Source organism: Phaenicophaeus curvirostris, chromosome 1 (assembly GCF_032191515.1).
Source record: "Phaenicophaeus curvirostris isolate KB17595 chromosome 1, BPBGC_Pcur_1.0, whole genome shotgun sequence".
In the NCBI taxonomy this organism is placed as follows: Eukaryota; Metazoa; Chordata; class Aves; order Cuculiformes; family Cuculidae; genus Phaenicophaeus; species Phaenicophaeus curvirostris.
In genome coordinates, this window is record NC_091392.1 from 194,034,770 (window position 1) to 194,058,423 (window position 23,654).

The following is a 23,654-nucleotide window of genomic DNA, read 5'->3' on the forward strand; positions in this document are numbered from 1 at the left end:
TACTCATCCTGTGTACTAGGCTTGAATCTAGCCTAATTATGTCACTGCCAAAATTAAGCACTACTCTTTTAGCCTTACTGAGTGAATATCAGCCTGAGAAACAGATTTTGCATCAACTGAGTCATCAGGAAAATGTTGATTGCAGAGCCTTTTGTTAGTAATGAGGATACAAGGAGAGGGCACAGCTGCACCTTTTGATGGAAGCAAAAAAATAAATTGGTTTGTCAACTGGACACCTTTGAGAGTCCTGATTTATACTATGTCTGCAGAACATGACTTCTCCATTCATCCAGTAATTTAAGGGAATTGAATTGCCTGAGGTGTTGGGTGCACCCTGACATTAGTACTAAGGAGCAGCTAATTTATGGCATAATTTGTTGCAGTGCTTTGTGATGTACCCGTCAACAAACTGTGGCAAAAATTAGCCTTATTATAAAGAGGAGATGAGTCTCTCTGATTACGGGGAATAACGACTGTGATTCAACTTTGGATAACCTGTTCTTGGGAAAACCAGGCCTTATTTTACTGCCTCAGTTCAGGTATTACTCCCTGAACGTTCAGATATTGTGGCAGCAAGGTGCTGGCTTGTTTTAAAGGAGGAAAATTCTTCAGGTAGCAGTAGTTACTAGACACGAAGCAGTCCACGGGTAGCACCAATGTCCAAATTTTTCATCACACCAAGTCCTCTTTCAACAGAAATAGTTTTGGTCTGCCTCCAAAGCACCTTCTCTCCCCCTGGTGTCCACTGTTATGATTTTCTTGCCTATGCAGTGCTTCTTTATCAGTATTTGGCAAACAATATGATGGAAAAAGAAATCTTTCTTCTAGGCACTAGCTTTCTAGTTTGTTCTGGATAGAACTGGGCACTAAGAAGTCCCCGGTGACTGGGATGCATTTGGCCGGATTTTACCTTCCTGGGATATTTTTTGATGATAGTAAAGCAGTGTTTCTGTATGGGTAGATTATGACTTTTAAAGGAATTAAAGCAATGTGGGAATAAGTGCAGAACCTGGAGCAAACTGGAGCCTGAAAGCCTGTTCTCATGTGGCATCTGTGTTGTGCAGTCTTGTGTTATGATCCTTAATTTAAAATAAAGCTTTTAAAGATCCTTCTTCTTTTTAAAGAACTTTAGCCGTTTGGGCTCACTACCTTTTAGTTGCATTGCTGGATTTGGTGGCATCCTTCTTAACTAAATATTACATCTGCATCATTTAAGTATACTGCCACGCTGTTCTCATGGTCCTTAAAGACCTCAAGCTGCCTTCCTCTGTGTTTGTAGAGCTATGCAGGAGTATTTATTGGTCATCAAGGACCATGAGAACAGTGTCACAATATACTTAAATGATGCAGGATAGATATGAAAGCATATACGGATTAAATATGTTATCCTACATACAGTATTTAAATACTAGATCTGTTCATAAATATGTTAAAGTTTTTTAACCATTGCAATAAATTCCAGCAAGCTTACTGCTGTTAATTTAAACCTAGTGGATTTTATTTATTCTGCTCACCAAAGTGTTTCTAAGTTGTTTCTATATACCCCAGTGTTCAGTTCTCTCTGTAGTGTTTCTGCCAGCCACTCAGCCATCGGGACAGGTTTACTTTCTGTTTGAATGATATTCCAAAAATTAGAGGAAATACCTAGGAAGGCTGTAATCTCTTGACAAGTAGTACCTGGTAAATGAGTAGTAATCTTCAGTAAATAGCTGACACACTGCTTTTCAGTACTGGGATGTCATGGTGACTTCCGAGAGGGACATATTCTTTATTTCAGTTATGATTCATGGGCTGAGTCATAAATTTAGGATGGCTTCCTGTGCTCCAGGCACTGGAGTGCTCCCAGTCATGTTGGCGTCAGGCTTGCTTTAAGGCTAGAGCAAGACCATTAAATACAGAGGTATTTAATGACTTTTGACTCTGACTTTTGAAGTGCCTGATCTGTGGGTCATTGCAAATTGGAAGATTGTGCTGGGACAGTACCACTATTGCCCTGTCATTTTTCTTTTCTCTTTTCTTAGGTCTTCGTGGTCTAAGTTGCCATTGTTCAGTTCTTGGTATTGCTTTGCAAGGAAAACATTTCTCTCTGTGTCACTACTAGTTTTCCTGTGCATTGTTTTAATATCCTCAATAGGAGTAACAATTGGGAGGGGGGGAAAAAGGGAGATTTCCTTACTGACCATAACATTACTAATATCATAGTAGTATGGGAATTTCACTAATGCTTCGTTTGTTTCCAGTCCTCAGCTGCTGTGTAATGCCGATGTAATCTCTTCACCGTGATGTATTCTCTTCACTGTATGTAATGATGCCTGTACACCCATTCACATAAAAGATTTAAAAAATACCTCTTAATGATTTTTTGTTGCTGTTGTTGTCTTGCAGCCCTGGAAGAAAGCGTGATTTTTCACCAGTGCTTTGGAGCCAGTACTTTGAATCTATGGAGGATGTTGTGGTAGAAAATGAAACTGGCAAGGATATATCCTTTTTTCCAGGTTGAACTTTTCTTATTCTTGGTGGCTGGGGCAGTATCATGTGCCATTGAGTTTGTTTGGGTTCTCTTCAACTTTTTCATGTATTTCTTCTCATCTTCCATTTTTTCTTTTGTAGGGATCAGTATCAATAGCCAGAGCTGTCCTTTCTAAGCTGACAGTTAAGCTGTACGTAGCAAAGTCAATTCCTGGCACTGCTTCTTTAGTAGTCATTGATTTTAGAAAGTGTTTCCAACAGTTTAATAACGTTTTGGAGGGAAGTACCATCACTTCCCATAGTTTAATCCACACTAGGATCAAAGCTGTTTATTGATGTCTTATTTAACAACAGGTAGTTAACTGGCAATCGATGAACTGTATTTTCAGAATCACTATCAGCAGTACAACAGATAAATCTCAACACTAAGCACACAGTAATCAATACTTGAAAATTTCTTAACGCCTTTCTGCAGCTCATCCCAGGAAATTCTGTTACTGCACAGACAAACGTGTGCATAGTTGTATGTATCCCCAAGAAACGTGTGTTAAAAGGGCACACAATTTTTTTCTGTGACTGTAGAATCTCCTAATTGCGCCCATCTCCTGTGGAAGATGTGGGTGCTACCCATGCTGCTCCCACTAATGCAAATGACACTGAGAAAACACCAGCTGAGGTCGTGTATACGCATCCAGGGTGTGGGTCCCTGCTTGTTGCATCCCACATTGTCAGTCCAGTAGCTGGTGTGCAGACAGGGAAGATTTTCCTGGCCAAGGTGGAGGCAGTGGTGCCATCAAGGAGTCATCTGGCAGTGTCAAACCTTGTTTTGACTACTCCTGTTTCGTCTTCAAGATCTCTGCATGTTTTGCAAATGTTCATGTTGCTTTTATACTTCTTTTCATAAAATCATAAAATGGTTTGAGTTGGAAAGGACCTTAAAGCCCATCCAGTCCCAACCCCTCTACTATGGGGAGGGACATGTCCCACTAGACCAGGCCGCCCAAGGTCCCATCCAGCCAGGCCTTGAACACCCCCAGGGTGGGGACATCCACAACTTCCCTTGGCAACCTGTGCCAGTGCCTCATCACCCTCATAGTGAAGAAATTCTCCCTAATTTCTTATGTAAATCTTCCCCCTTCCAATTTAAAACCGTTCTCCTTGTCCTTGTGAAAAAGTCCTTCCTCATCTTTCCTGTAGACCCACTTCAGGTGCTGGAAGGCTGCTATGAGGTGTCCCCAGAGCCTTTTCTTCTCCAGGCTGAACAACCCGAGCTCTGTCACCCTGTCCTCATAGCGGAGGTTCTCCAGCCCTCTGATAATCTTTGTAGCCCTCCTCTGGACCCATTCTAACAGTTCCATATCCTTCTTATGTTGAGGATTCCAGAACTGGACATAATACTCCAAGGTGGGGTCTCACGGGGGTGGAGTAGAGGGACAGAATCATCTCCTTCGACCTGCTGGCCACATGTCTTTTGATGCAGGATACAGTTGGCCTTCTGGTCTTTCAGTTCGCTGATCTTGCTGGCCACACTGTTTCTGATACAAGCCAAGCTGCTGTTGACCTTCATTGCCACCTGGGCACACTGCTGACTCGTATTCAGCCAGCTACACCCCCAGGTCTTTCTCTGCCAGGCACCTTTCCAGCCATTCTTCCCCAAGCCTGTAGCGCTGCACAGGGTTGTTGTGTCCCAAGTGCTGAACTTGGCACTTGGCCTTGTAGAACCTCATGCCACTGGTCTCAACCCCTCAGTCTGGCCAGTTCAGATCCCTCTGCAGAGCCTCTCTACCCTCAAGCAGATTGACACTTCTGCTTAGTGTCATCTGCAGACTTGCTGACCGTGCACTCAGTCCCCTCATTGAGATAGCTGATAAAGATATTGAACAGGACTGGACCCAGCCCTGAGCCCTGGCAGATGCCACTTGTGACCAACCTCCAGCTGGATTTAACTCCATTCACCACCACTCTTTGGCCCCGGCCATCCAGCCAGTTTTTAACCCGGCAGAGGGTGCGCCTGTACAGACCAGTGGCAGCCAGTTTCTCAAGCAGAATACTGTGAGAAACTGTCAAAGGCTTTACTAAAGCCCATGTACACTATATCCAAAGCCTTTCCCTCATCCATTAAGTGGGTATTTATTGTGTTACCTCTGACCTTTAACAGACGCTTGAGTTCCTGTGTGCTGAGGACAGAGTTGTGCTATGGAAGCAATTCAGTGAATGACGTTGATGCCCACTGTTCTGCCCCAGCTGCCTGTTACTGCTCCATCAGATCTCCTTGTGTGAACAAACCCTAGGTGATTAAACTGTTTTAAGCTGACACAGCTCACTGTAATGGCAATGACATAGGGAGCACTTATGTGAATTGTTTGCAACCAGCAGATCCAAATGACAGTACAGTATTCAGCAGAAAAATGACAAACAGCCTCTTCAGTGACTGCAGCTTGCATGGTTAGGTTCAGAGGAATGCTTTTGTCCACTCCAAGGACAGGAGGAGAACAGCAGAGGGAGGTCAAGTGACTCGTCTTGTCTGTTGGTCACGGTTTCAGGCACTGAACACAGATTGTGCAACTCACAGTTATGTGCCTTTCTCTAAGTTACAATGGTTTTAGTGATAGTTAAACTGATTTTTCTTTATCTAGATATATATGGTATGGGGACTTTAGCCACACTAGTGAAACCTGTTTGCTCTGTATGTTCCAGGAAGTAATTACATAAAAATCTTATTTACTGGCTTATGTGACATTTTTCCTTGGAAGTGATGAGAAAATACACCAAATCAAAATCACATGCTCTGAATTGCATGCTGATCGTGACTTCATTTTTCTTTTAGTTGTTCAATTCACTATTGTGCACAGGGAGAGAAGAGTGTAGGCAGGAGGTGTGTGGATTACAGGGGGGAGGAGACCTGGGCATCAGGAAAACAACTTTTGAAGCTTAAATAAGGTGGATTAAGTTTTGTCCACGTTATGCTTGCACATGCCTGTTGATCAGAGGGAGAAATGACGCCTTGAGTACAGAAGGCTAGAAAATGAAACTACTATTGGGTATTGCAGGCTCCAAAATAGGTTGAGCTAGGTAACTTCAAGTAACACAATGTAATGTCCTTAACTGTTCATACACTTTTCGAATTTACAAAAGCGGATTGGAGGGGCCTGTCTTACTGCTGTTACATGGTGGAGGCCATTCTGCTCTTTCCTGGGCTGTATTTACTGTAAGTAAGCTGCTGCTTTATAGAAGTGTGTATGTATGCAAATATATCTGTCTCAGTGTGGAAGGCAACTAACCATTCAGGTTAAGCACAGGAAAATCAATTCAGAAAACTGATTATTTCCTGGTCTGCACCTGACTCAAGTCTTCTAAACATTTAATTGTCAGTGTGTATATTAAATAGGCAAAGCACATGCAAAGGTTTGTCATCTATGTTTTAATTATCAACAGTAACCAAAACTACATCTGCCAAATGGCTTGCGTGTTTTAATGAAGTGCCAAGACATTTCTCATCATAGCATATCCATTTTTTTCCAGAAGGCTGTTTTTTCATGACTACCAGTGAAAGTTCAACAGCTTTATCTCATCATAACAATATTATCTTTGCATGATTGAGGTCCTGTTTGACTTGTTGAGAAATCTCATTTGCTGCTTAGGGGACTCAGTGAAGCATGCACTGAGGTGGTGTCAGTAGGAGTGAACATGGGGACTGACCAAATGAAAATGCCTCCCTCCCATCCATTCCCTTTAAAAAGTGAATGAGGTTAAGGAAGAAAACTTCTAAAGGATTTCAAGTAAATAAAAATTTCTTGCATTGTGTGATTTTTTTATGGGAGCTTTTAAGTCCAGAAACTCTTGGAGTTGTCCAGTGCCCTTAACTTCTAGGATACTATGGGATAATTTCCATGGAAGTGTGACTGGACGGGCAAAGTCTCTGTGTCTCTCCTGTGCCTTTGGCTGTGTTATATTTGTTACCTTTGAGCAGTTAGTTACCCATAGACCACTTAGAATTTAAGCAGCAATTCGAATGAGTGACAAGAATGAATGTTTTACAAGAGTCATTACCAACTGCTCTTGAATTCCCAACATGGCTACTATTGAGTAATCCTGATGGTGTAATCATAAACCATCTTATATTATGATGAATCATAGAATCATAGAATAACCAGGTTGGAAGAGACCCACCAGATCATCAAGTCCAACCATTCCTATCAAACACATTAGACAAAACCAAAAACATTCCTGTGAGACACATTAGAAAAGTTCTTTGCCAACTGTGCTGTAATTTTGGTATTGAATGGTAGTTTTACACCTAACAGTTCATTTGTAATCATAGCTCACACAGAGGCTGGTGCGGATATGAGTCTTCTGAAACTGTTCGACTTCATCTTAAACCTCTGTCTTACTAAATCTTGTAGTTATTTACTTGTACCTCACTGGTTGCCGAGATGGACAGATGTCTTTTCCTCTCTAAGTTTAGTGGGTTTTGTTATGATATACAAGCGCCTTAAGCAGATGTAATGAGGGTCACTGCAATTAACTGGAGGCAGAGGTGTGAAATCATGTTTTCTGAGTTAAGGAAAGGGTGTCTTACAAGATACTTTCACTATTCCTAGAGCTCTTTTCCAATGGCAAGACCAATACCATTTTTACATTTAAAAATCTCCACAGTAGAATTTAGGGGAGTGATTGCAGTTATAACACTGTGCCTAACAGTTACTGGCTTTTCATGTTACTGTTAGCAATTAACAAAGTTAGATCATATGCAAGGTTCACACAGATTTACACCTTACACTTGAAACTGTGTCTGGGGACAGAAACTGCTGCAACAGTTAGCTCATGCCTTTGTGTGGCTGCTGTGGAATTATTTCCTTTGTGCATTTTGAAATGAAATTTGTCCCAAGCAATCAAGTGCTAAATGTTTGGGATGAAGCAGAACTTAAAACAATAAACCCCAAACAACGCCTCACGTAAAAAAATACAAGAAACCCAAGTTGGGAAGCTTTGAGACTAACCATGTGTAAATAAAATAACAGCACACAGGAATGGTGGTCTCCTTTCTTCTTTTGTTTATTGACCTAGTAACTTTCTGGATGATGTGTTTGTCCTTCTCTTGCCCAAAGTGCTCCTATTGGGATAAGACCAGCGCACTGGAAACCTTCCCATTCTCTCACATCATGTTGATGATCCACTTTCCTTCCTCCCTACTGATGATAGTTTGAGTTTTAGCAGCAGACTGCTCATCTAACTGGATGAATTATTGCTTAGGTGCATAAGTAGATTGAGATTTCAGGGAGTGCTTAGGGGCTTTAAAACATTAACTTGTGGATTCAGTGGGTTTTGAGAGAGCAGCTGCTACAGTCATTTAGACATTGAATAGCTGAACAGTCCAAATAGGAGGACTTAGGTAGCTTTCAGATCTCTACCTGTTATGTAGGTGATTCTATTAAGAACTCCTCAACAAATTCCTCTGCTCCTGCAGGGCTGTTATTTAAATAATCAGTGATTGCTTAATACAAAAGTCTTCCTTTCAGCAAAGAATGCCACTTAATCTCTGTGATGCCTGAAATAACTTAGGTAAATTGAAGTGTCAGGGACAAATAGAGTGATAATCATATTGCAGCCTTTAGTTACTTTAAAAAGATTCCTTGCTTGTTCCTCCAGCCCCTTTGGACTAATCAGTTTTTGTACATTTCAGCCCCACTGTAAAATTCTGTTCTTTGCAAGCAAATCAAATGTGTGCTGCAAAGCAGCTGCTTCATCTTCCTGTCTGCTGTACAGCCAAGACTAGTTTTGTAGTGTGTGAGGCTTTGGGAATGGTGGCATCACTTTGGTGTCTGTAATCGCAGTGCGAATTTCAGTTTTCAGAGGTGCTGCAGAGCTCGAGTTCATTAGCCTAGGAAACTCACATAGTGTCTTAAGCACAGGGAAATAAATGTCCTTTGAGACAGCATTAACAATAGTAGAAAGGATGGAGTTCTGGTTAATTAAGGATAGTTTATATGAAATATTCTTGCTTGTTTTCTGTGATGCCTAATGCAATCCAGCTTCATCCACGGTAGAGGATTTTTGTCACACCATCTGAGCCTTTGCTGTTTCAGGGCTAATGTTGCTAATCCTTTTGTAGATGGGGTGTGGCACTTTGCAAATTATACTATCTTTGTTCCCTCTTGCAGTCTGCAATCATTAACAGGATTCAGTGTAGGATTGTGGCTTTAGATCTCCGAGGCCATGGTAAGTAAAATAAATAAAATTAAAATCACTTAAGCATGTTATGTGCTCTTAGTTTTTAAAGAAGTTGTAACGAATCCCGCTAAAGATGATGAAGAAAGCATCCTGAAGGCATTCCAATTTTTATTCAAAAGCAGGATGGAATAGTGGATTCTGAAACTCTGCAGCCACCTGCCCTCATGTGCCAGAAGCTGAGACTTCCTGTGCCTTTGTGTGAGGTGATGGTGGACTTGTTCCTTCCTACATTCTAGCACCAGCCCCCTTCTTTGTATTTTCATAATATATGTGGTCTTTACTATTAGAAATAAGGTCTGTTCCTTAGTTTTAAGGTACATGGTAAACACAAAACAGTCATGGGGATCATCTCCTACCTGTAAGCTATAATGCAAACAAGTACCAACTGTTCCTGTTAATTCTAGGTTTCTTAATTATTCTTGTTAACTGCAGCAGGCTTGCTTTTAATAACTGCCAAAAAAGCTTTGTACAGTTGCTGCTTTCAGTCCTGAGGGTTCTGAAAGTTTTCAGCTTATGTCAACTTAACTTTTCTTGTTCTTTCAGGAGAAACAAAAGTTAGGAATCCTGAAGATCTGTCTGCAGAGACTATGTCAAAGTAAGGAAGCTTATGCTCTCTTTTCAGTATTTCTCTTTTTACAAAACTTTATTTTATTCCTTTGATTGAACAATAAACTACTCGAAGACACATTCATTCAAGGGAGCTGGAAGGTAGTTTCTTTTCTTGTGGTTCTGATAGTTATCCCCTTTTTTTCCTTCCATTTTGGGACAGTTTGAAATGTATTTGAAAAGATATCTCTTCGAGCTGAGTTGAATTCCAAACAGGAGTTGTTCTCAAAGTGCCCTCAGTTTTTAAATTCAATTTATAGGTCAGTGGTGTCATTGCAGTGAACACTTTAAACCTGTAGCACGCAGTGAGTCTTGCTAGGGATGTCTTACTAGAAGGGGAATGGTTCCCTCAGACATAACCAACGATTTTAGCTTGAAATCACTAGTTTGTTTCTTCCTCTGCTCCTTGAGTGAGTGTTCAGGGCATGCCTGTGTTGGACAAACAGCATCCCAAAATGTGGGTCACAGACTGAGACTGGCAAGCGGGAAGGGAGTTGCTTTTTCAGGCTACCATGACCTGCATTAGGATGCAAATCCCACTCTTGACAGAGTTGTAAGAAAAAGCAAATACCCACTGCTAAGCACATTATGTTATGTCCACATTTAGTACAAAGAGGCTCTTTGCTCTGTCTGTGATTAAATCATGAAGGATTTTGTAACCTTGCATGAACAAATCCACTGGGTTTGTTGTGGGGAGGCCATGTGTGAAATGTATTCTGACTTCCATTGTATACCTTATTGCTGCTGCTTCTGGCTTGTCAGATCCTGATGTGGTGTTCTGAGGAGCTGCCTCATGAAATTATTAGGACTTTTTGGATCAGGAGCAGCACTACTGTGGGGGGAAAACAAGTCTTCTGTTGGGTTTCAGCCTTTCTTTCCTCTTAGTAATGAGCTTGAAAGTTGTTCCTGAGTAGCCTTTAAATGGCAGGGGGTGCTTAAATTATAGGTAGCTTTTCCTTTTCTCATCAAATCCTAAAGGAGGGTTTTTTTTTTTCTGGCAGGGCAAACAAGCTGGTCGGCTTTTAGTTTTGACTTGTTTTCCATTTTCTAGTTGCAATACCATGCAGGTCTCCAGGTCCTCTGAGTGGTTTTAGTTAGGAAAGCCAATTCTGGTGCCTTAAACCACAGCCCTCTTCAGTAGATTTCAGTCATTAGCTCTGCTGTTGTTTTGGTGTGTGTGAATCGCACCAGCCAGCTTTCACATACTGCAGTGACAGCTTCAGTTTAAAGTTAGGTACCTTATGGAAAGGATGGGAAAATTGCCCCTTGTCTTGTAGTATCTGGGCTTATAGAGAGTCTGAATCTTTTTGCCTGTGATTTGGTGTTGTTTGTTTTTGCCTTGGTCAGTAGCGCTTAGTTATTTTCTGTCTTTAATTGCAAAAGGTTTCTCCTTTCAGAATGGCGAATTCCTTAGTCTGTGCTTCCGTGCAAGAGGATTTGACAGCTTTCTCACCTTCTATTTAACATTCCCACCAGCTCACGTCAACATAAAATGTTCTCTTTGGGGGTTTTCTTTTAAATGAGCATTTTCAATTAATAAAAAGGGAAATGACATGCTTCTTCAGGAAAGTATTGGCTTGGATGGTTTCCTGTATTGGTGACTAGATGAAGCAGTGATAAGAGAATAAACTTGTCTAAATTACCTTTGGGTTAAATGAGCATACAGAGAGGATTTGGATCTGGATATCTGTCCTGGATCTGTACTTTCTCCCTCCCAGTATACCAGTCTGCTTCAGGAATCTGTCAAAGTAGAGAGGCCAACCATGCTTTTATCTTTGTTTGGCAGAGACGTTGGAAATGTGGTTGAAGCTCTGTATGGGGACCTTCCTCCCCCTATCATGCTGATTGGGCACAGCATGGGGGGTGCTATTGCAGTGCACACGGCAGTCGCGAATTTGGTGCCGAGTTTACTGGGTCTGTGCATGATCGATGTTGTGGAAGGTAAGTGTGTGTACCCTTGAGTAGGTTTCTGTACCCTGGGATGGGATTCTGTCTTCCACATTGATCTTTTTCTTTTATCCCCAAATCCCTGAATACAGAAAGTTTTGTCTAGTTTTTAAACCAGTGCCAATTCCATCATCCTAACAGATGCTACCCACACAAAAGTCTTTCTGGTGTGACATTCTCCTTTTGCTGTTCCCAGACAGTCTCACTATTTGCTCTTTTCTTGGTAATTGCTTTGCAATACTTTCTTGTTAGCGGGGAGAAGAATGTCTTTTTACATCATATGTGGTGCTGATGAGTGGTTGCTGCCTTCTCTTACTACCTGGTTGTCCTAACTGTTCAAATATTAATCCTCTAATGTGGCCACGGGTGTGACTGTGGGCCTAGGAGTACCAATCTGTATTTCCCTTAACAGCTTAAACCGCAGTGAGCTCCAGCTCTCTCTGAGGGTGTTCCCTGGTAGCCAGTTCCATATTAGAGGAATGTGGCAATTATTTCATCAGATACCATAAAGTTAAAATACTTGTTTTTAGGTACAGCCATGGATGCATTAAACAGCATGCAGAACTTCTTGAGGAGTCGTCCCAAAACATTCAAGTCGATTGAGAATGCCATTGAGTGGAGGTAATGCATGGGCTTATGTAGTCTCCAAAATCACTTATCTTTGTAGCTTGCCTCCTGAAGGAAACAAAGTTTATATAATTTGTCTGTTTCCTCCTTTCACGCTCACTTTCCCCACTGTTGTCGCCAATTCCTTGGCTGATTTGACAGGGAGGGAAGTTCTCAAAGATAATTTCCTGGGAGAGTCAGCTAGGCATTGGAGAAGGATCCTCTAAGAGCTTCAACTAAGGGAAAGCTTCACTGGTATGAATTGCAACATCTTTGTAAGTGTCCCAGCTATTAAAGCAGAAGCTTGAGACATCCCAGTCTGCAAGAAATGGGACTTATTTCCAATGCTGGAAGAATTTCTTACACATTTGGCAGCTGACTGAAAGGGAAGAAGCCTCACGGCTAGGTTTGTAGACTGGAGTACAGAAAGCCCAGTTCTGTTACCTAATACCCATGTAGTTGCCGGTTTCTCCCTATCCCCTGCCACAAGGTGGGTATAACCCTATTTTGGTGTTTTCCCATCAGCACTTCTTCCACATGGCTTTTCATTTCACAGTTATATTGATAATGGGTGGTTCAAGTAAGTTGACATGTAATGTGAGGTGCTCTGAACACCTTCTGAGATCGGGAGGTTGGGAGTGGTTTGGGGAAATCATGAGTGGTAAAGGGCTTTTGTTCCTGTTTCTGGGTCTGCTAGTTACTGATTCTTTTTAGTAACTATTTCTGCTTTTCTTCTGATTTTTTTTTCTAGTGTAAAAAGTGGACAAATAAGAAATCTTGAATCTGCCAGAGTTTCTATGGTCGGTCAAGTCAAACAGTAGGTGGTTTGTTTTTTACCTGTTTTACTGTCCCATTGCTAGAGAGCATAAATGCACCTGGAAGTGAAAATTTCTTCAGTAAATACAAATTCCTTATCACTTGATCATGTTTGGCACTACCTGCAGCAGCACTGAATTGTAGTCATGGCACTTCAAGAAAAACTGGCCAAAATTTCCCTTGGGCTAAATCCACCAAGAATCCCATTTTGCGAAGTTAACTACTGCAGATTGTGTATTCCTTAGTGTGTCTGCCTTTATGTACGCATTAAGAAAATAAACATTAGTCTGATATCCGTTCAGAAATTTTGCCCTAAGTCAGGTTGGCCCTCTGAGTATGGTATCTTTCACTTACTTTTAGAAATTGTTTATCTGTTGCATTTCAAGAGTGATCTGAGATGAATCGCATGATTGGAGGGGGTTGAGAGTAACCTGCTTGTGCCACTCCAATCCTTGATGTACCTGGAGCCTTTACAAATGTTTCATACTCCATTAACAAAAGCTATTGTTGATTGTTTGACCACTTCTGCCTCCTCTAAGTTGCTGTTTGCATTTATATTTGCCCTGGGATACATGTGCCGCATGGACACTTGGTCACGTGGCTAATCGTGGCTGTATCTTTCATCCACAGCTACTTTTAAACTTGAGGGAATGTTTCTTAGCCAGTATCTGAGAAGTTGCTGACCACTTTAGGTTAAAGCCTATGAGTTTTTTTTCTCTTGACAGGGAATCAGTTTCTGATTTTATCTTCACAGATGTGAAGGGGCTGCCAGCCCTGAATGTCCTAAAGCCATAGTGGAGGGTATTATTGAAGAAGAGGAGGAGGATGAAGAAGATGAGGAAGGAGGAGGCTCTGTCAACAAAAGGAAGAAAGAAGATGACACAGAGGTAGGGAGTTTCTTGCTGTGTTTTCAGCTTGTCTTTGCACGATGCTCCATTGCAAGAGTATCCACCAGTAGTTATCCAAATCAGTCTAATGTTAAAGACAGCAACTCCAGGGACCAAAAAATTTATATTGCGACCGTTGTTTTCCTTTGCCTCATGCTGCTTATTCTATCTTAGAGTATTACCTGAAAGCGTGTGTTTGGTTTTCTTTCCTGAGAAGTTCACAGATTTAATGCATATGGCTTGAAATGGCAGCTTCTGGCCTGAAAGAATGAAAATTAACTCTTCCCTGAGTTTTTGTGACTTTTCCATTTGTTTCTGTGGCATGGTAGCATTTAGGACGTCATACAGGCAATTGCAAACTAGGGATGTAGATTCCGTGAGGAAAATTGTTGTAGCCAGCTTAGCCCTTTCTACTGCTGTTACCTAAGTGAGAGCCAAATCTGAATGTTCAACTTGTGAGCTATTTATACCAATAAAAATTAGCAAACTGAGTGCCCTGAATACTGCAGCCTTCTCTTGATCTATAGGCGTTGCTCCTGCTGACTCTTGTGCCCTACTCTTGTACTTTGGCTATGATTTCGAGAGGATTTTAGGAGCAAGGAGGGTAATTCCCTGGAAGCGTATAATCCACCAGAGGGAGCCAGTATTTTTTATATATACTTCCAAGTGACACTGAGTTAATTTTATTTCAGCTGTTTTACTGATCACTAATGCAGAGCGCTCTCTCCTCCCTGCAGACAAAGAAGGAGCACTTATACACATGGCGAATTGAACTGGCGAAAACAGAAAAGTACTGGGATGGCTGGTTCAGGGGTTTATCTAACCTCTTCCTAAGCTGTCCAACTCCAAAGCTTTTGCTTTTAGCTGGTACGTGTCTCTTCCAGTCTTCTCTAGGTTTAGTGGCCGTTTGGTTCAGTGATGTCCCACTTGCATTTTAGAGAGTCGGATCAGCATTTGGCTGATGTCCTTCTCTGAGAATAGCAGACCTGTCTCTTCCACCATGGCTTTTCTATGTATCTTGAAATATTATAAAGCAATCCATTTGATCCATGCCGATATGGAATAAGTTCAGAACATCTAATATCAAAATAGCACATAATGACAATACCCTTCAGCCTCCACTACTACAGTATTTTCCTACAGGTATTGGGTGTGATGTGAACTTTTCAACTGAAAGTCAAATTATCAGTGTTCCAAGCCAACTATAGGCTCTTTTTTGTGTCTTAGTAAGTAATACAGTGTGTAAGCAAGAAAAATAATCCTTTTAAGTTGTAGAAGGGGATGTATTCTTAGATTTTTGGCTGGGATTCTTTCCTGTCACTTTACTCTCTTGAGGTGTAGCAGTGAAATGTCTTTGTGGTGGGTGTCAGAGATGTTTCTTTTGCATTTTTCAAGCCAACTGTCTCCTTTAAAATGTTGAGTAAGGCCCTGCTTAGATAGACACGTTCTCTCTGGCTTTTCTCCAATACATCTGTTTATTTGATTGTAGGTGTTGACAGGCTGGATAAAGATCTAACAATTGGACAGATGCAAGGTAAATATTTAATATTGTTACTTTCCTCTTACTGTAATGCTCTTTCAATGATGAGTTGTTGCTATGGGTACAGGAATGAGAGACAGCTGAAATGGCCTCTTACCAGGTGCAGTCTGTTGAAACAAATGTGCGTTAAAGAATTAGCCTTTCCCAAAGTGTTCTCTAACTGTGTGTGGTTGCAGAACAGCTGGGGAAGTTGAGAAGGAAAAGGTTCAATTAGAAGCTGTGAAGGGCTGTTGCCATGGTTTTTGTTCAGTCTCATGTTCAATGTTTCCAGCAATTGCACTGCCGCACTTCTCTTGAATCAGAATGATTGTCAGTGAGGGTTTCTTTCTAATATTTTTTTCCCTTCTAATTGCATTCCTGATGTTCCTAGCTAGAACACTTAGGACTATCCAAAACTGTCTGGTCTCCCAGTGTTTCTGGCAGACATCAGAACAAGATTCAGCAGCTGCATTAACAGTTTAGATTTGGGTTTGTTTTTTGTTTTTTTCTTTCTTTCTTTCTCCAGTCTCATCTTTACTGATTTCCAGAGCAGCCGGTACTGGAAAGTAGTACTGGGTAGTATGTTAAACATCACGTTAAGGTAGATCCAGTAATGGTTTCAATTTTGAAAGATAAGTCTTGCCTGTCTAAGCCAAGGAGCTCTAAGAAGTTTTGCTTCATTTTAAGTTCTAGTAACCTGTTCTAGTTAAACCTGGGGAAGATGAGTTAAGCAGCTAGTTCTTGCTTTTTATTGAAACTGTCTGCTGTGTATATTGTACAGTTTGCCTTAGACTCCTGTGCCTTTCCTTGTCCCTCTTTGTCCAATTCATATAGTGAGGTTTAGTGAGGTTTGTTTGTAAAGAATGCGAGATCCTTTTTAGAAGAGTTCATAAATTCCCTGTGCTTTTAAGGGTGTAGTGTCTGATGTTTCCTGTAAACTGCTTGCCTAAACCATTGAACTGAACAAGAACTGCTTGCCTAAACCACTGCTGTTAGAAATCAAGAGTCTCTTGATCCACAGGGAAGTTTCAGATGCAGGTCCTCCCACAGTGTGGTCATGCAGTCCATGAAGATGCTCCAGACAAGGTGAGACCCACCGTGGGGTTAAACCTAGACAAGTCACAGTCTTCACAGCTTAAATGCTCACTATGAAGCAGAGATTATATTTCAGGGACGGTTTTTGGCACACCTTAACTGGCTATTTGCAAAACAGCTTGGATTTTTAAGCTGGATGGAATGCCTGGGCCAAGATGTTACATGACACGGGGCTTGGCTATGTTACAGATTTAACTCTCAGGCTAGTGGCGATATATCTAACTCTTACCATATGGAGTGTGGATTTATCCTCCCTGCCTTTCCTCATGAAGTTCTCCACCCTCCCTTGTACTAAGCTACAGCTTTTGGGGTTGGTCTCTGTTTTTAAGAGTTGAGTGCCTCACATTTTCCAAATATGAAACAAATGTTACTGAAACAGCTCACAGACTGACAGAGCAGTGCTGCTTCTGGGCTGCTGAAGTTAGTGTCCAGATAGGAGGAAGAATATGGTGCAGCCAGTGGAGTCTGTGGTTGGAAACACATCTGCTTTAAAGCTTGTTCTACAAGTTTTTTTGCTGTGAGAGTAAAACTCAGCCTTTCTGTGCTTTGCTTTACCAGTCTGAAATAGGGATTTTTATCTAAACATACTGAGTTCTTATCTTGTTATTCTTTTTAATATAAATTCTAAGTGGTATTATTACTGCCAGGTTACTTTCTTGATTTATCGTTTATAGGAATGACTTGCATGATCATTTTACCAGACTTTTTTCACCTGCTAAACTTAGACGTTGTTTTAAGAATTGATGAAAAAGGTGGTTAAAAAGTTTTGTCAGTTCTTGATTGTGTTATGGTGGAAACACATAGTTCCTTCTTTTATATATATAAGCCTGTTTATAAAGAGGAGCAAAGGAGCAAACTTGATTCAGCTAGAAGGTCCTGAGAACACAAACTGTTGTTGGAAATGCTGCAGGCTTTGAAAACTACTGCACTTCTTATTATCTTTGTGCCCCTTTAAATTCTGATAGATTTTTCCCCCCTCTGTCAGGTTGCTGAAGCTGTTGCAACGTTCCTGATCCGTCACAGGTTTACAGAGCCCATCGGTGGATTCCAGTGGTAAGGCTCTGTGGGTGCTAGAGCCGTGCAGTCCTTGAGCAGAGCTCTTGCTCTTACTGCCTGGCTCTGAATGTGGGAGGCTGGAGTTCTAGCATAATACTAAAAACCACATGTTAGCAAACAGCTTTTAATCACAGCCCGTAATGCATTTGATGTGTATGTGTTCTCTCTAAACTTCTTGCTCATTATCTTGTGTTAAAGAAACTTCCACCTTCAGATAGGAGGAGCGAAGCAGACCCTCCCTAGCCGATTCCTTTCTTTATAGCCTGGCAGAATGCAGAATTACAAGTTTTATGGTATTCAGTTTAAATAATAATTTATTTAAGTGATCAAGGCCCTGTATTTTGGAAACAACTTGCACCACACTTTGACCAGGAAATACTGATGAGATTAGGCAGATAAAACTGTGGGCTTTACTTTGCCAACTTTACCATGCTTATCTCAGGACATGGTTTAGTGGCAGATAGGAATAGTAGGACTCGATGATCCAGGAGGTCTTTTCCAACCTGGTGATTCTATGATCTCCTCTGTTTTCATATCACGCTGAACTGTAGAAGCGGGGCCTCTGATCAGCCACAAAGCAGTGAGAGCAGGTTACGACTGATAAGCTTGATCAGAAAAACTCTCAAAGTCTTAGTTACAGAACTGTAAAGCTAATAACTAAGCCAATGCTTAGACCTCACAGAAAGTGCATATCTGTTTTACCATTCACGTGAAAGGTGATCCTAAAATAAGCAGTCCTGAAAGGCTTTCCTGCTTTTAGCTAAGAATTCTTCAACAAATGGCAGAAGCCCCCAGTGTGTGATGCTGTAGGACTGGCACTGCTAAAGAGGTATTGCTGGATGATCTCTTTCTTTCTTTTTTTTTCTTCCTTTGTCCGGTGCCCTTGGGGATGAAACAGTAGAAATGCAGGACTGTGGGCAGTGTGTTTTAAATCCAGGAAAGGATATAGGGTAGGCTTATGTGTAAATGGTGAGAGAGGGAGAAAACCAAAGGATTGTAATGTGTTGTAGTCCACCAGGTATTTGGCTACCTGTGCTGTGTCTGTGAATCTTGAAGGAGCTAATCTGTGGCTCCTGCTATTGTGATTGTAGCAAAAGCAGCTTTAAAACAAGAGGCCTGGAGAAAGTGAGATGGCTTGCTGACCTTATTGTGTCCTTAAGCCATGGACAGTGACATTAAGCTTTTGTGCTTCTCACTATTACGTAGCTTACAAGTTATTGTTGAATGCATCAATGCTGATTTTAACCTGCATGATAGACTCTTTTTGGCTTTATTTTACCTTGGGTAATCAACTAAACTTAGGACATTGCAGAGCCAAATATCAGCAGAGAATACCTTGATTTTAACATGTGACCTTTCTTCCACTCTCCGTTTTCCCTCCTAGTGTGTTTCCTGCTTGTTAATACCCTGGTGTTCTCCAGCACTGAATCCTGTTGTAAATAAACTGCACCAGAGGCCACTGTGATGTATCCATATCCTTTCATCTCTCCAGTTCAGCAGCAGTGAGAAGTTGGTGTGAGATTCATCCCCTAGAACTAGTTCTCCAGAATGTGTAAATGCTTAGGGACTTCCTTGTTGGGAAGCAGCTTGTACTGAAGACCATGAAAAGCTCTTCAGGCCCTTGGAAGTGGGCTCCTCTCTGCTGCCAGAAGGAAAGACCTCCTGAAATCCCAAGTAGTTGATCATACCAATCTCCATCAGTTCTCAGGCTTTCTTGGACGCAACTGCAAAGGGGCTGTTGGCAGTCCAGATCCACCAAGGGCATTGCAGCATAGCCAAAAGCTTCAGGATTTCTCTATGGAATCATCTAATCGTCTTTGAAGTACCCTTTAGGTTTGTGTTTTATATACACATTGCATACCCTAAAGCAGTTGAGGAATTGGCTTCGCTGAAAGCTTGGGTTTCGTCTCACCAATGCCAGCCTTATGGGTGAAACTCTGGGAAGAGCCTCGATGCTACTTTCCTGTGCACATTTGGACAGGACTGCAGAACAAAAAGACAAGGTGGGACCATGTGCTTCATTTCAGAGTCTTGCAGCTTTCCTAATACTTGTTTCAAGTTCTCACTGAGAAAAATACCCTGGATAACTCTATCTACTGCAGACACATAACAGGCAGGGGAGTCTTGGCCTGCTTTTGTGGGGAAGACCCAAGAGCAGCAGTAAGAACGTGGTCAACAGGCAGTGTCCCTGTTCTCTGTGCCTGGAATGTGTTTATGCTTCGCTCCTTGTAGCTGCCACACACAACTGAGCAGAGATTAGCACCTTGGGATGAAAAAATGCAAGAATGCAGTAGATAAAACCCTGGAAGAGCTTGGAGTCAGTCCTGCTGATGTCGGTGCAGAGGTGTAGGCAGCAGCTGCTGTGTTATGCTCCCCTCAGGACTGGAGAAAAGACCTTGGTTTCACTGTCACTTCCTAGATTGTTTTGCTACCCGCCTTCCATATTTCCATGCAAATGCAGTTATTACACAGAAAGCTTTTCTTCAGGGTTAAATTATCAACATACTGTTTGCCAGATTGCTTTCACCTAAGAATCACTCTTGAGCTTAAAAGCAGACACATTTTGGAGTAGTTTTTCTGAATAATTTGCTGGTGAATGTCCAAAATATGGTTTGGATTTTTTTCCCTTTGTGTCCATAACCTTTTGATGCTGTATGATGAAAGCAGTATTTTAACACTGTTTTGCTGAGGCAGAGTTCTGTTGTTGGCCTGATTTGGAAGCTGTGATGTACATCCTGTGATAAAAGCCATTGTGAATTCTTGGCATTTGAGAGGTGCAGGTGGGGCAAAGGAAGAGCTGGCAAAGCCCATTTTAACGTTAATGTTTACCTTGATGGAGAGCCACTCATCTCCCCTGATTCATTCGCATGTGAGCCCTGGCTACAGCAGTCGTGGCCTTGCTCGGTGTCCCTTCTCTGACACATCAGGGTGGGAAATGCCTGAATTAGAGACAAGAAGGCCTCATTCCGGAGAGCTCTCCTCTCTCCTGGCACTTTGGCCATTGGCACTCAGGTGTTAAAAGAGCAATTGCTGGCTCCTGGTGCTTTCCTCTGTAAGTCACCATGTTAATTATTGCATTAGTTTACTGTGACCTCGATGTAATGTCCACTCCTGGTTCAGTTGCTGATTCGATTAAATGGATCTTCAGTAGTTGAGATGCAAAACCGCACTTTCCCTGGCTGTATCCTAATGATTGGCAAAATCCTGGGTCCTTTCCAGATGACTCCTGTGTTCAGATTCTTAGAGATTAAGTAATACAGTGTGTATGTCCAGAGTCTCACTTCATGGGATAGTTAAGCATGTGCCTGTTGTCCTACTCATGAATGATCTTGGTAAAGTCACATTCCTCCATGCTGAAGTAACTTGGAGGATCTGGCTTTGAGTGATTTGTTGCGGTATCTCCTCGCATTTGCCCCTAATGTTATTCCTTTCATTTGCTTTTACGGTTTGTGAGATCATTAAAAAAACCAACCCAAAACCCTCCATGGAAAGCAAAAGAAAATCAGTTTTGTATTCTGTAGAAGCACCACTAGAAAATGAATGACTGTTTTCTGAATCCCGTGGGCTCCCCAGAATTATATTTTGTTGTTAACATTTGAGAAGTGATTGATAAAATAAATATTTCAACAGCCTATTTAATGTGGCGTTTGCTCCATGCCAAGCTTCTCAGTCCTGACTGCACGGAATAGGTAACCGTTCAGGGACCTGTGTAGCACTGGCTTCTCAAAAAGGTGACTACAGGGATGGCAGTGATCGCATGTGGGTGGAGGAGGGAGTTCCTTTCAGCTGTGTCAAGCCGCATTTTTGTGATTGTACTTTTGTCTGAAAAATATTAAGCTCCTGTTGCAGTTTCTCATCCCTTTTTAAGGAGCTACAGGCAGAAATCAATCCTATTTAGGTGAAGGATAGCACAGACTGTGGTAAAAGTAGCTGCGGAGAGAAGAAATGTTTTCTTTGACTCATGTAAAATGGGGTTGTCTAGAAAATCCTCCCTAACGGCCAGCTTTTCACTGCATTTTTCCCCAGCCTGCAGCATTGTACTGTCTCTTAAAAGCAGATAAACAGGAGGAGGCTGTCTGCGTTCAAAGGATGCTGGTTTTACTCCAGCACTTTTGATTAAATAGAAATCTCTCTTGCTTTTGTTCCAGTTGCTGGATTGAGGTTCAGTGGAAACTTTTACAACTGAAAATCCCAAAGCTTGGCAGGAGCAGGAGGTGCGGTTTGGGAGGCTGATTTCTTGCAGGGTTCACTTCTTAAGTTTTTCAAATTGGACCCAGGGCAGGTTTTGCCAGCTCGTGTGCACTGGACAAAACTGTTGGTGACTTGTAAGTTCCTGGAGCATTGAAATTGCTGGAAAAAGATGTTTCCTCTGTTCCCCAAGTGTGTAATTTTGCTTCGAATACAGAGCCTGCAAATGCAGCACTCAGCTGCTGCTCTGTGCACATGCTTAAGCCAGCACAGGTGCTGGTGTTTTGGAGGTGCTGTTAGTGACCTAAATGATCGACCTGTACAGACACAGACACTGGCTGGTGATGCGGCTGCTGAATCGCACTGCTGTACGGAGCTCACTCTTCTTTTCAGCCTTGCCTTTATCTTCAGCCTGTCCTGGTCCAGATATGAAGTGGGTGGGAGATGATATCAAAGCCACATAAAAATACTGATGCTTATTGCAATTGGAGATCACTTTCTGTGCAACCGAGACACCCTCTCAAAAAAAGGAAAAAAGGCTTATAGTAAAGAATTAAAAATCCCTGCAGTGATACAGAGGTCCTTGGTCTGTCCAGCTGGGTTTTCAGAAAGGATGCAGCTGTAGGTAATTGATTTTGTTTGGTTTTCCCCTTTTGGCAAGGGGAAAGGACTGGGCAACCTGAGAAAGCCCATTCCACCTTTGCTTTCCACCTGTTTGTGATTTGCAAGGCAGTGTTGAGATGACCTAGGAAAGGTGGAATGCTGCAGTGCTTGGTAGCACAAGCCTTGCAAAATCCTAGACCTCCTCCCACCTCAATCTGCGCTGGTGATGGTGAAATTATTCCTGCCTGACTACTGAGCTTATGGTCAGGGTGGTGTTGTTGTGATAGACCCCATCTATCTATACTGGTAACACCAGGAGCCCAGTAAATACTGTGGGGAAGCAGTTCAGAGGGAACCTCCTTGCTTTTCCTCTCCCTGCAGGGCAGGGCTGAGCAATTGCAGTAGAGTAAAATCATATGACAGCTTCTCTTTTAGCAAGACTATCCCAGGACTTCAAAAGTTTTATCAGTGTGCTGTCACATTCAACAGGGTCTTCAGTGAACAGGGGAGCACCCAGCAGCAGGTATTGGAGCAGGAGAGAGCAAACAGCTTTGTGCTGTTCTCCACCTCCTCGGCTTTATCCCTGACGTTTCTCCTCACCTCTGCTATTGCCTTTCATCTTGGGTGGGGAAGGGCCCGGGAGGACAGGTCTTCAGAGGTGTCTGGCAATCAGCCATTCACTGGTTTGAACTGGTGTGCAACACTCCTGGAAATCTAGAGCTTGGATATTCAGGTAAGGTCGAAGAGAAAGTTTATGGGTTGCCTTTTCCAAGAAAACTTGGCCCTGGTGCATTGTAACACCCATCTCTGAGCTTGGCGCTCTGCTCACATGAAACTGCCATTTGTGTTGCCCAAACCTGCCTCCCTTGGCTGTCATCCGCCGTGATCCGTCCGGTACCGCTGCACCCTCGGCACGATGTCTGAGATTTGGGTGTTTGCTCTGAGCTTCGCTGTTGGATGCTTGGCTGGTTTAGGCTAAGCTTTCCCAGTCTGGTGGGGTGACCTCTTATATGTGCTGCTGTTTCTAAAAGGAAAATGTGTGTGTGTATTTCCAGAGGCCGCGCTCTGTGTCCTGTGTCAACCCCATCCTGTTCCTGTCTTGTTCAGTGTCTGTTTCTCTTGCTTACCAATAAAGCATTTGTGAAAAGCCTGGGGTAGGATCTCCTCCTTTCCCTTCAGCTGTGGTACCAGGGCTCCTCGGAGCAGCCTGTGTTGGAACTATGTCGATCTGGCTGTTCCTTGGACATCCCTGGGGCCAGACCCAAGCCTTGGGTTTTCTGGTGACTCATGGAAGCTTCTCATCATCCAAAATGTTCCTCCATCACTTCTCCGTGCTCCAGTGTGGGGAGAGGGGGATGCATTAACCACAGCTTTCCCCCTCCCACACGTACAGAAACATCTCAAAGTAATAAATCATGCTGCTGTGGTTGTGAAATAACCTGTGCTGTGTTGAACCATCTGGTTTGTAATACTTTGGATGCTGGGGTTCCTGTTCCTGTCTTAATTAGGGGAAATTAACCCTGCTTAACACTCAAGGAGGTTTAACAGAGCTCAAAAAGGCTCTTGTAGCGCCCTCCCGGTGCTCTGGCTCCTGCTGCCCAAATGCTGCTCACAGCTCGTTCCCTGCTGCT

The 23,654-nt window shown here is 42.4% G+C and overlaps 1 protein-coding gene and 1 long non-coding RNA gene across 2 annotated transcripts in view; one reads left to right on the forward strand and one right to left on the reverse strand.

Moving 5' to 3' along the window:
- PPME1 (protein phosphatase methylesterase 1) overlaps positions 1–20,866 on the forward strand; it is a 34,517-nt gene extending 13,651 nt beyond the window's left edge. Inside the window, exons 2-14 of the mRNA XM_069883357.1 lie at positions 2,386–2,479; positions 5,585–5,677; positions 8,631–8,688; positions 9,244–9,295; positions 11,093–11,247; positions 11,784–11,874; positions 12,611–12,676; positions 13,430–13,562; positions 14,300–14,429; positions 15,052–15,096; positions 16,103–16,167; positions 17,162–17,229; positions 18,617–20,866. Of these exons, the coding sequence (XP_069739458.1) occupies positions 2,386–2,479; positions 5,585–5,677; positions 8,631–8,688; positions 9,244–9,295; positions 11,093–11,247; positions 11,784–11,874; positions 12,611–12,676; positions 13,430–13,562; positions 14,300–14,429; positions 15,052–15,096; positions 16,103–16,167; positions 17,162–17,229; positions 18,617–18,635 (1,069 nt within the window). The 3' untranslated portion in view covers positions 18,636–20,866. The remainder of the gene's footprint in view (positions 1–2,385; positions 2,480–5,584; positions 5,678–8,630; positions 8,689–9,243; positions 9,296–11,092; positions 11,248–11,783; positions 11,875–12,610; positions 12,677–13,429; positions 13,563–14,299; positions 14,430–15,051; positions 15,097–16,102; positions 16,168–17,161; positions 17,230–18,616) is intronic.
- On the reverse strand, positions 10,326–11,110 carry LOC138735391 (uncharacterized). Its single transcript, XR_011339714.1, has 2 exons — positions 10,760–11,110; positions 10,326–10,726 (listed from the first exon to the last, which is right to left on the reverse strand). It is a non-coding gene; the product is annotated as an uncharacterized lncRNA (long non-coding RNA).
- Positions 20,867–23,654: the final 2,788 nt, after the last annotated feature.